The 13391-nt window shown below is 41.5% G+C and overlaps 1 protein-coding gene across 1 annotated transcript in view; it reads right to left on the bottom strand.

Moving 5' to 3' along the window:
* The window catches only part of KCTD8 (potassium channel tetramerization domain containing 8), a 257183-nt gene extending 249075 nt beyond the window's left edge, over window positions 1–8108 (bottom strand). The window contains exon 1 of the mRNA XM_049630445.1: window positions 7086–8108. Within this exon, the coding sequence (XP_049486402.1) occupies window positions 7086–8049 (964 nt within the window). The 5' untranslated portion in view covers window positions 8050–8108. The remainder of the gene's footprint in view (window positions 1–7085) is intronic.
* Between the last annotated feature and the right edge of the window lie 5283 nt (window positions 8109–13391).

The raw sequence follows: 13391 nt of genomic DNA on the forward strand, positions 1-13391 counted from the left end.
CAATGAACTTGATTAGAAAAGCCACCAGCACATCTTGCAGGATAGTGGCTGCTAGTAACTGCTGACAGTTCACTCAATACCCTGAAGTTAATTCAAAAGAGGGTTTAGAAATGATACCTGTACATAAATACGAACTTAAGGGTAATATAAAATGCTACTTTCCAAGAACTTCAAATACACTTGTATATACTATATAAATATACATACAGACAGACACACACACATATATATGTATATACACACACACACGTGCGCACACACACGCACACACTTCCAAAACATGGCTTCTAAAATACCGAAAGTCAATGCCAGTACCCATCAGGTATTTAATACTGTTTTTAACTTAATCATACCAAATATATAACTTAATGGCGTTAAGCAATATTCAGAACCAATAAACTATATAAAATCACCAAAACTTGATTTCAACTAAAATAGCCTCTTCATTATGCCACCTTCTAAGGAAAGAACATATAAAATGTGTTCTAATATACAAAGTGAAAATGAATTTTCTATAGAAAAGGAGTATACGACTACCTTAGCACTGTTCAAATTTGTCAATTTATCAAACCTACAAATACTACTTGTTCTTCCAAAAAAGTGCTAAATTGAGTCAAATGGTTTATTTTCTTTAATTTGAAAAACATCCATGAATATGGTAGCCTTAGTCAAAAAAAAAAAAAAATTAACCTTTTCATCAAGTAAAGACATAAAACATGTACTGTATTCCTATGGAAATTTAACATAGATTAAGAAATATTTGATTCATTCATATGTAGTTCACACTACCTCTTTTTGCTTGTAGAGCTAAGTTCTAAGTACTGAGTGGACATTGAAATATACTTGTCAAATTTACTGAATGAAACAGGTATAATTTTTAAATGTTTAGGAGGAAGGGCTTCAAAGTAAGACAGAACCATTCAAATTCCATTTCAGCCCCATATAGCTCTATGACCCAGGGATGGTATTTAACCTCTTCAAATCATAGTTTCCCAACTGAAGTAGTAGGGAACCAATGCCAAGTTCAAGGAACACTGTAATGTGCATAAAACGCATCACAAAATTAGATATGTAGTAAATGTTCTTTTCATTATACAATCTGTATTTTGAAAAAAAATCAAGTTTTTTCTAAGCTTCTAACATCAAGATTAATTTATAATACTTTCTGGAGCAAAGGACATGTATTATACTTTTATTATTTAAGACATCAATAAAAATGTTAATGTCATGCAAAAGTGTCATTAGCTGTATTGAATGTGTTAAAAACAAGGACATCATACAAATCATTTGTATACTACAACCATAACTTTTAAAAAATATGTCTCCCACCTACCTATGAATAGAAAAAAGACTGGAAGAAAATAAATCAAAAATTATTAGCAGTTACTGTTGGTGATTTTTTTATTTTACTTTTGTAAAATTTTTAAAACTGCATGTATCACTTTCATAATCAAACAAGGGCTACTTTTGAATGAAAAGTTGATCATTTTCACAGTTTCAACTCTTGTCAGTTAATAACTCATAACAGTAGAATAGATAATAATTAATGCTTATTTTCATACAGATTATTTCTCTTTTTACAGGGGATTTTTTTTTAACTAAGGCACACACACACACGCATGAACACACACACACTGTGAATTCTGGTATTCTAAGCTACAAAAAAGGACTTTACCAAATAAAACATAATATCAATCAGTCTTTCAGCTTCATAATGTGAATAATAGTTGGTTAACAAGACACTGTAGAGGGTAGCAGGAAAAACTGAAGTCATAACTCTGTAAGAAATGATCAAGTTTAGAGACAGTACCATGCCAGACATAAAAGTTCAATGTCCTTAAACAGGAGCCAATGCCATAGCACAGCCTCCAAACCTTTTGCACCCCAAGAATTTTGTCATTTTCTGTCTGCTTTAGCACTCCACCTATTTATATGAAATCAGGACCTTGCTGTTTTAAAAAGTTATCTGTTCCTTTTGCTTATTCTCCACTGACTCAAAAGTCATTCAGTCATGTAGATGCAAAAGAAATTTTCACAATATAATTATGAAAATAACTAGTAATTCTTTAGAAGGAAAAGAACCAACTTTATAAAAAGTCATGAACAAAATTATTTTCCATACAACAGTGTTTGTAATAAAAGTAGGAACGTTATTCTAGGAAAATAATATAAAAATGTAAAGGTATGCTTATAAATAGAATAACCTTTCAATGATATTTCCTAGAAAACTTTTAATACAACAGGCCTACCAACATAGGACTGAAGAGGTGTTTGAATATTTTCAATTCAACTAGCTACTTCAACCCAACACAGTAAAATAAATCAGTATACATGAAAGAATAGATATAAAAGCCCATTCAGACAAATCAGAATTCATAGGTCAGTCAGTAATAGCATTAATCCCTAGATCTGGCACTCTCATATGTCAAAACAACAGCAAAAATATACCAAACTTAAAGAATATCAAGTGCATCCTGGAGAAGTGTATACTTTCACACCAAATATTACTCAACCAACACATGGAATACAAAACAGGAAGCACTTTAAGAGAAAAGCAGTATTACCATTCTGTAAACACACTGATTATGAGAAATAAAGGATATATACAATGTTTATTCTAACTATGGGTAGTCTATGTATCACATTCCATGCCTATAACTATCTATTGTCTATAATACAACGTCAACATAAAATGCCTTGTCTTCCAGACATAGCTAAAAGCAGCCACAGGCACACTTAACAGACACCCTCCCTCCCCCCAAAACCCAGAAAGCACAAAAATCACTCTGCTTTCCTTCAAGAAAGGGCAATCTTTAGGGGCACCTGGGTGGCTGGTTGGTGATGTGTCCAACACTTGACTTTGGCTCAGGTCATCATCTCACGATTGTGAGATGTGATTGTGAGATGGAGCCCCACATCAGGCTCTGTACTGTCAGTGCGGAGCCTGCTTGGGATTCTCTCTCTCCCCCTCTCTCTACCCCTGCCCCACTCATGTTCTCTCTCTCTTTCTCTCTCTCAAAATAAATAAATAAAATTTAAAAAAAGAAAGGAAGGAAGGAAGGAAGGAAGGAAGGATGGACAGGGGCACCTGGGTGACTCAGTTGGTTAAGCGTCTGACTTTGGCTCAGGTCATGATCTCGCAGTCTGTGAGTTCGAGTCCTGCATCAGGCTCTGGGCTGACAGTTCAGAGCCTGGAGCCTGCTTCAGGATTCTGTGTCTCCCTCTCTCTCTGCCCCTCCCTCACTCACAGTCTGTCTGTCTCTCTTTCAGAAATAAATATTATTTTTTTTAAAAAAAGACAATCTTCGGGGCGCCTGGGTGGCGCAGTCGGTTAAGCGTCCGACTTCAGCCAGGTCACGATCTCGCGGTCCGTGAGTTCGAGCCCCGCGTCAGGCTCTGGGCTGATGGCTCGGAGCCTGGAGCCTGTTTCCGATTCTGTGTCTCCCTCTCTCTCTGCCCCTCCCCCGTTCATGCTCTGTCTCTCTCTGTCCCAAAAATAAATAAAAAACGTTGAAAAAAAAATTTAAAAAAAAAAAAAAAAAAAGACAATCTTCAGTATTAAAAGAGTAATATGGAATACGGTATCACTAGTATAGGTTCCAGAATCTAAAAGACTTGGTAAAATAATGAGTTAATGCTGAAAACAGATAAAAGTGTCCATGTAGCCAAATGAAGTTGGTATTAAATGTTTAATAGCCTGTATATAACCTTGAGCATTAGAACCCAATGACGTGGATACAAGCACTTAAGGAGATAATGAATCCAGCTCAGTGTTTGTCAGAAAATATTACCAAACTTTCAAGTCCTAGTAGAAAGCATTAAAACACTTCTTGGCTCTGAATCAGAAAAGGGTTCTGTTGGAGTTGATCCAAAAACACTAACCGTAATATGACTGGCAAACATAGGTGACTTGAACTTGGCCTAAAAATCCAAGTTCCGGGAAAGAACTTGCTATTAAATTGGCCATGCCAAACTTTTAAAAGTTTATTATACTATCATTTAATTGCAAAATAATTTTCTAATTAACTTTATAATTAATTCAACCATACTTACCATAAAACAAAATTGCAATGTAATATTTACAAGAATAATAAAGTCTGTATAATACGGCTTATAATTGTAACTGCTGATATTTGTTCGGCTTTTATTATGTGTCAAGCACTGGTCTGAGCACTTTACATGTATTTTCAAATCCTATAAAATTGGTACTACAATCCCCATTATACAGGCAGGGGAATGGAGACTTAGAAGAAGTAAATAATTTAACCAAGATCACACATTCGGCAAATGGCAGTGTCTGGGATTACCAGACCATTTGCCACTCTCTTCCCGTCTGTATAGAAACTTAGGGGCAAGTGGGAGAGGGAGGGAGGAGCTGAAATCCATATTTCAGCCTGTAAACAACAATTCTACAGGTTCAGATCATCTTCATACTGCTAATTTCACACATAGCCTGAATTTTTAGAGGTGTTAAAATGACTGACACACTAAAATAAATATTTGTTGAAGAACCTGTGTCAAGGGGGAAATAAAAGCTAAAAGACCCTCTTCTGACACTAAAACATGGTGGACAAACAAGTTCATCCAATGATTTTGTTTTTATGAATAACACTGTTAGTCTTTGTAAACAGAGACTGCTAGACAAAATAATTATACTCTGTATATCTATATCATTACCTAAACTGAAGGAAATGGAGATACAAACATTGTACAGCGTATTTTCATTGACCAATATTAAAAGAAATCCTGTGCAAAAGAACTTGTGAAAATTAGCTACAATCTATACAAACATAAAGTAAATGCATATACAATATTTCACATGGCAAATTGGCTTGTTTTATATTACATTTGCTTAGTCGGTGACTAGAATACCACTTCAGAAGAACAATATTTAACCTGGGATTGTGTATTTCCCCCCCCAGAATAATCAATAAAGAAGGCTGTGCGTTGCTTAGATTTCTAGGACTTTTATGAATGAATCTCAGAGCTCATTAGTTGTATGAGGACTCTGCAAAGAGCTATTCGTAATATCGATATTTTATTTTGTTTAATGCTCCTTGTGGCTCCAGAAATGAAATATCCTCAATTCCAAATATCTCACAAATTACCTTATTAAAGTGTATGAGTTTCCAATTGCAATAAACTATTTTAAGGGAATGTTTTCATAATTGAGAGACAACCTATATTCCCTTCATAAAGTAATGGACATGTTGAAGTCCACAACTCTCAGAGAAAAAGGCCAACACTGAAAGATTTCAAAATGCAAGAATCTGAACTACTGAACATGTATGCTCATTTCTTCTCTAATAAAAACCACTAACCCCAAAAGAGTCAAAAGTTCATCTCATCTTCTAAAATGCTTATAAATATATCCACACTGGAATGACAAATGTTTAAGAGCTAAAATGGTAATAAAGGTCCCATTGATAAAGGATAAAATGTAAACAGTGATGCTAAATAATGTTTTAATTACTTTATGTTGAAGAGATCCCAATTTTATACAAGCAATAAAGTATTACCTTCCTTTGGGCAGCTTTTCTATAAAACTTTTTGCTGTGTAACAAGTAACACTTTGATATAATTAAGACAATTAGATTGGTATCTACTACTTCAGGGAATTTTCTTTGCTTCTCTGCGAAATGATTTTCACACGAAATCCAGCACCATTAAAAAAGACAATCTAATACTAAGGCCCAGTGTGCTGTGTTTTGTCACCCTATTTCCAAGGTTACCAGAATACACAAAGAGCATGTTCCATTCAAGCTTGCACCTGTGGGGGAGGGAGGGCGGTGGAATAAATATGCCTTCCACTTCTCTAATCAAAATAAAGTACAATAAATTGTCTAGTTCCCAGTGAGTGAATTACAAAAAAAAAATAATAATACAATTAAAGCTTTAAAGCTGGTCTAGTTCTACCATAGGCTGTCAGTGATACTCTTCCTACTCTTCCTTAACTCTACAAGCAAGTTTTAAAGCTTCTTGTGTCTTGCCAAAGAAAAAACAAACGTCTGCCAAATGATGTTCCTGCTGCCATCCCAGCTGGCTTTTGCTGTGTCCAAACAGCTCTCTAGTTGTGGCCCTCACTTTATAAGCATCACTGATTACTGTGCCGGTCCCATCCCCCCCAGCCCCAGTGATACTTGGTGCAGTCCTTGAACTTGATCCACAGAGCCCCCTCCCGAAGCGCACTGCAAAAAGCACCACGCGAAATCCTTTCCAAATCCTCGCCCCCATTCTCTCATTTCAGAAAACCACTGCATTTTATTCCCCCTGGGAAAGTGGACTCAATCCTCCTTTCGCACGTGAGGTGCCCAGAAAGGAAACACAATCACATACACATACACGCATACCCACACACAACGCACGCACGCACCAAGTCCCTTCCTAAGCTCCAACCCTGACAGCAGCAGACATCCAAACTCTAGTTCCTTCCACCAGCCGCTGTTGGAAACCAGCAGTTGCTGACAACTGGCGGGGGAAATCTGAGGTTTCTATGAGTGGATGGACTCCTCTTTCCCAAGAGCTGCCCTGGACCCCTGAGGAGCCCGATAGGCGCAGTCGCCACTGCTCGCGTTGCCCCCTTCCAAAAACACCGTAATTGTACGCTCCTGCTCCAGAAAGGCACCAACTGTATGTGATCCTAGCGGTGCGCGGTAATGCCTCGATGCTAAACTGCCCTCTGGAGGGACCCCGCTGAGACCCACATAAATTAACCCCCAGGAATTCCGCGGAAGCAGAGACAGGGGTGAGGACTCAGGCACACAGCTTTGTGCTGCGTGTCTTCTTCCCGCCCTCCGCAGAAGGGCGCCCAGCGCCTCCGGGAGCAGGGCAAGGGGAGAGGGCGCCATCACTAAAGTTAAGAAAAAGGAATGCTTGGGAACTGCGTGTTCCGGAGTTGGTGGAGACGGGACTCAAAAGAGACGAAACCGTAAGTTGTGGCTTACAAGGGAAAGCCCTTCGCACTTACTAGCTAACCAGCCCCCGCCGGGGACACCTGCCCGGTCCGGGTTCCAGCCCGGCTCAAACGCTCCGCGGGTCGGCGAAGGGGCGGGGAGAAGTAGGAAACGCGGACCCTGGGAACTTACGGAAGAAGATGTACTCAGTGTAGCTGCTCCAGATCTTGTCGTCGCGGTACTGGTTGACGAAGGCGGCGGTGCCCGAGGAGTTACACGCCACCATGTGGAAACCAGCCTCGGACAGGCGATCGAACGCCTGCTCCAAGTAGGTGAACTTGAGGTAGAAGCGGGACGTGTACTTCTCGGGCGGCCGGTCTGGGTCGCGGCTCTCGTTGAGCGTGTCCCCGAAGACCTCCTTGGCCAGAGCGATGCGCCCGCACACCATGATGCGCGCCACACGCCGGAACTTGGCGTCCGCCTGGTTGTCGCGCACCGTGGTGTAGGAGCCGCGGTAGCCGAGCGTGAGGAAGCCCGAGCGCTTGTCCGGCGCGCCGCCGCCGCCGCCGCCGCCGCCGTGCGCTCCTGGGCCCGAGGGCGCGGCTGCCGCTGCCCCACGCAGCAACAGCGCGTCGCTGCTGCCCTGGGAGACGTTGTCCTCCAGGTCGCTCTGGCAGCCCTCGTCGTTGAGTGAGTTCTGCTTGGTGACCTTGGGCGACAGCAGCTTGACCAGGTCGGTGAGCTGGAAGTACTCGGCCTCGCGCAGGAGCCGCTCCTTCTCGGGAAAGTGCTCCGGCAGCGCGAGCTGCTTGTCCCGCAGATAATCCAGCACGTACCTGAAGAGGAAGCCGTCCCGGTCGATGAAGAAGCGCGCCCGGCTGTCTCTGGGCAGCTCTCCCCGGCGTCGGGCGCCGCCCCGGGGGCTGGAGGGCGAGAACATACTGGCCAGAGTGCTGTCCGGGACGCTGAGCAGCGTCGAGTGCTTGGTCACATAGACCTGACCTCCCACGTTCAGCTCCACCACCTCGGGGAAGGGAGAGGGCACGCAGGGCCCCGGGGCGGCGGCTGCAGACGCGCCCGGCGAGCTGGACGAGGAGACCATCTCGCTAATGGGCAGGATGGTGCTGCCGCCGCTGCCCGTGTCCTTCAACGCCATGGTCCCCCCGCCGCCGGCCAAGTGACACGGGAGAGCAGCACTTTCTCCTTCCCGAAGCCCGCGCCTTGCACCCCCGGCAGCCCTCGGCCTCGGCGTGCGCCTGGTGCGCCCTCGGGCCGGGCGGCACGTTCCTTCGGCCGGGGCGTCCCCGTTCAGGGCTCGGGGCAGCGGCGGCGGCGGCGGCGCCCAGGATCCATCGGGGGAGCGAAGCGCGCGGGAGAGGAGCGAAGCGCGCGGGAGAGGAGCTCCGCGGGCGCCGCGGCGGCGGTGGAGGCGCGAGGAGGAGCGGCTGCTCCTTTGGGGTGACGGCGGGGAAGTGTGAGGGAGACTTGCGAGAGGCTCTTAGGCAGCCGCTCGGCTCCCCGCGGGGAGGGCTGGAGGAGGGGCCGGAGCAAAGAAAACTCGCCGCCCTAGCAGCTTGCGAGCGCGCAGCGAGCCCCGGGCGCGGATGGTGGCGCTAACTACTCCTCGCAGCCCGGGGAGGCGGCACTGACGTCAAGCTCCGGACTGGGACCCGAGCCACAGCTGTCATTTAAAGAGATAGGCGCCAGCCGCTGGCTGCGGGGCTCCGACGCTAGGGGGCGGGGGCCGAGCTTGGAGGAGAGGCTACTTGGCAGCCAGCGGGGAAGAGCGCGCGGGGAACAGAAAACACAACGCGGGGTGGGGGGCGGGAAGGACAGCATCTCTCCTTCATTCGTTTCGTTCCGCCCGATCCGTCCCTCCCTCCTTCCTTCTCTTCCTTCTCCACCTTACTTCCTTACCTTCTTCGCCCCTGTTCACCCAGTGAAACTAGTTGGGGGCGGGTGCTTTTTGGTTTTTGTTGTTGTTTTGTTTTGTTTGTGTTTTTACTCCGTTTAGGTGGAAAGTGGAGTGGGGAGCGGTGGGCGTCAGGGGCAGGGCGGGAAGGTTTGTATTACAGCAAAATTGAGAGGCTTCTAATCTGAAATTACTACAAATGTTGGCGTGCAAGCAGTGAGTGCAAAGACTGCGTGGCTGTGAATCTCTTGAGGGGCTCTTGCCATAGTTTTTGAAGTGAAGGGCGAAATGTCCAAACCTCTATTACGATCAGTTGTCATGATTTCATATTTAACTGCATGCGCTACATATAACTGAAGAATCTTTAATATCTGATTTCAGGTCACAAAACTAATAAAGGATTGTATGTAATGTGACTTTTCTTCTTTCATCTTCTCGATATTTGATTCATAGTAAATGCTTAATAAATGTTTATGGAGGAAAAGACGAAAACACGGAGAAAAGTTACTCTGTTCTAATCTCGATCAGTCCCTTCATTAATCTCTCCATTTTCCACGGGGCAAGAAAAATGGCTTGTTTTATTAGTTTTCTAATAGGCCACAAAATGAAAATTATATGAATTTAGGTTTACTTTAATTTCCACTTGTATATAGCACAGGGACAGTCTGCAAGGTCAGCATTATTTGTGATAAAGAGTTAGGATAGAAATGCAAATGAGAACTCTCCTTTCTTGTGGCTATCCACTTGGGGCATCCTTTTGTGTAGGAAAACATTAAAAAATCATTGATTTATGAAGTACAAAAGTGAAAAGAGTATACTGTGGCACAAAGTAGTTTGCTTCAATCATTATTATAATAATATTACAGATAAATTTTATCCATTAATAGATAAAATAATATACAAACTTTAATGTTTTTTAAAAAAAATTATAAATGCCTATTTAGGATTCCTTCTCTGAATCCACCAAAAAAAAAAAAAAAGTACTGGATATGAGATAAGAGTACCAACTTCAAATTTTTATAAATAATACATTATTCTTTAGAATGTTATGAACAATATTTAATTCATTGATCCTTCTAAGCCCCGTCCGCAGAAAATGTTGTATCAGTTTTGAAGTTAGGTTACCTGAGACTGAGAGAACCTAGTGGACCAATGAAAGAATGCAACATATCTTCCAAAAGACTGAGACTGAAAACCTGGGTTGAAGATAGGCATCTTCATGCAAACTTATATTCAAGACCATTTCCCCCAAAATTTATAAACTGATCAAATTAAGAAGTAGAATTGATTTTCACCGTATTCATTTAAAAGCTAACAGTGCAAAGCATTTAGAATTTAAAATAATAGCTCCTGGAAAATGAATTAATAGAATCTTCATAACCTTTATAGATGAATAAATAATAATGCCTCAAACCACTACTAATGAAGCCCATTTATCATGAGGGAAACGTCCCTCTTGATAAGTATGGTACAGACTATAGAATCTCAATGAGGTGGACATATGATACATATGCATATTTATCTATGAATATGAGGTCTCCAATATTATCCGGTTATAATCCATTTAAATTTTTTAATTACATAAAATATTCTTCTAAAATAAAATGGTGTAGAATTTATACTCTAAATGAATCACCTTAGAATTCTTAATGAAATGCATTGTGTGATACATTGCTTCTTAAAATAATTCCTTCGATGTTGATTGAACATTTCTCTTTAATCCCTTCTCTCCCCATACTCCTCTTGACTCTCACTCCTTCCCATAACTAAACCCTATAGCCAAACTCCAAACTGAACAAACCTCAAGTCCAGAATGTCTGTCTTTCTTTCTTCTTTCTTTCTTTCTTTCTTTCTTTCTTTCTTTCTTTCTTTTTCTCTTTCTTTCTTTCTTTCTCTTTCTTTCTAGAAACGCCTTTCCTTTTCTACCAGTTCCCCAACCTTTTCCCCCTGTTTACCTCTTCCCTGAGGTCTCAGCTTAAATAGTACTTTTCCTGGAAATCTTCAGCTTCTTACCAAAACAGGTGTTCCCATAGCACTCTGTGCTTACACATGGGCAAGGTTTATCACACTGATATGTCATTGTCTCTCATTAGATTGTAAGTATGGCATACGACCATATGCACTATTCTGTCCCCAACATTGTGCCTACTCCATAAGAGATAGAAAATTTCTATTTGTGGAGTGTTTACTGCACATAAATATACTCATATTTGATGAACGTATTTATATGGAACAGTGGATGACAAAGCATCAAGTCTGTGCTAGGCACTGGGCTATACAATGAGATTGCAGAGATGAGTAAGACTTGGTCCTTCAAAATTCTAATTAGGAAGAGTGAGAACAGAATCTGATCAAAACAAACTCAATCTAAAGTGAAAGGAAAACAAGAAAGAGATCTACATATTAGAACAATTGTTTTGATGAGCTCAGCAATCAACACCAAGTACTATACAGGTGTACCTCATTTATTGCACTTCAAAGATACTGTGATTCTTTAAAATTGAAGGTTTGTGGCAACCCTGCATTGAGCAAATCTATCAACACTATTTTTTTTCCAATTGCATTTATTCACTCTGTATCTCTGTGTCACATTTTGGTAATTCTCACAAAATTTCAAACTTTTTCATTATTATTATTTTTGGTATGGTGATCTGTGATCAGTGATCATTTATGTACTATTATAGTTGTTTGGGGGGTTTCACAAACCATACCCAAGCAAAATTGATAAACACTATGTGTTCTGAATGCTCCACAGACCAGCCACTCCCCCATCTCTCTTCCTTTCCTCAAGCCTCCCTATTTCCCAAGACACAACAATATTGAAATTAGGCCAGTTAATAATCCTACAATGGCTTCTAAGTGCTCATGTGAGGAAGAGTCCCACGTGTTTCACTTCAAATCAAAAGCTACAAATAATGAAGCTTAGTGAGGAAAGCATGTTGAAAGTGGAGGTAGGCTAACCACTAGGACTCTTGTGCCAAACAATTAGCCAAGTTGTGAATGCAAAGGAAAAGTTCTTGAAGGACATTAAAAATGCTACACCAGTGAACACATGAATGACAGGAAAGTGGAACAATCTTATTACTAATATGGAGAAAGTTTGAGTGGTCTGGATAAAAGATCCAACCAGCCATAACATTCCCTTAAGCCAAAGCCTAATCCAGAGCAAGGCCAATTCTGTGAAGGCTGAAAGAAGTGAGAAGGCTGCTGAAGAAAAGTTGGAAGCCAGCAGAGGGTGGTTCATGCAATTTAAGGAAAAAGGCTGCCTCCATAAAATAAAAGTGTAAGGTAAAGCCACAAGTGCTGATGTAGATGCTGTAGCAAGTTATCCAGAAGATTAGCTAAGATAATTCAGGAAGCGGCTATTTTCAATGGAAACAGCAGATTTTCATTGGAGACAAAACAGCCTTATACTGGAAATTGCCATCTGAAACTTCCATAGCTAGAAAAGAGAAGTCAGTGCCTGGCTTCAAAGCTTCAAAGGGCAGGATGGCTCTCTTGTTAGGGGCCAATACAGCCGGTGACTTTAAATTGAAGCCAATGCTCATTTGCCATTACGAAAATCCTAGGGCCCTTAAGAATTACGCTAAATCTACTCTGTCTGTGCTCTATAAATGGAACAACAAAGCCTGGATGATAGCACATCCATTTACAACATGGTTTACTGAATATTTTAAGCCCATTGTTGAGACCTGCTCAGAAGAAAAGATTCTTTTCGAAATATGATTGCTCATTGACAATGCACCTGGTCAGCCAAGAACTCTGATGAAGATGTACAATGACATTAATGTTGTTTTCATGCCTGCTAAATCATTTTGACTTCCAGGTCTTATTATTGAAGAAATACCTTTTGTTAAGGCTTTAGCTGCCACAGATAGTAATTCCTCTGATGGATCTTAGCAAAGTAAAATTGGAAACCTTCTGGAGAAGATTCAGGATTCTAGATGCCATTAAGAACATTCATGATTCATGGGAAGAGATCAAAATATCAACATTAACAGGAGTTTGGAAGAATTTGACTCTGAGCCTCATGAATGACCGTGAGGGGTTCAAGACTTCGGTGAAGGGAGTAAATGCAGATGTAGTGGAAATAGTAAGAGAACTAGAATGAGAAGTGGAGACTGAATGAGAAAGGATGAAATCCTGCCATTTGCAACAATGTGGATGGAGCTGGAGGGTATTATGCTAAGTGAAATAATTCAACCAGAGAAAGACAGATATATGCTGTGGAATTTGAGAAACTTAAGGGAATACCATGGGGGGAAGGAAAGGGGAAAAATAGTTTCAGACAGAAAAATAGTTTCAAACATAATAGACTCTCAAATACAGAGACCAAACTGAGGGTTTAAGCGGGCAGGGGGAAGGGGAAAATGGGTGATAGGCTTTGAGGGGGGTACTTGATGGGATGAGAACTGGGTGTTATATGTAAGTGATGAATCATGGGAATCTACTCCCCAAACCAAGAGCATACTGTATATACTGTTATGTTAGGTCACTTGACAGTAAATTATATTTAGGGGGAAAAAAGGTGATAAGAGGATAAAAAGAAGTGGAGCCTGAAGATAGGACTGAATTCTTACAATCTC

This window comes from Panthera uncia, chromosome B1 (assembly GCF_023721935.1).
Source record: "Panthera uncia isolate 11264 chromosome B1, Puncia_PCG_1.0, whole genome shotgun sequence".
Taxonomy (NCBI): Eukaryota; Metazoa; Chordata; class Mammalia; order Carnivora; family Felidae; genus Panthera; species Panthera uncia.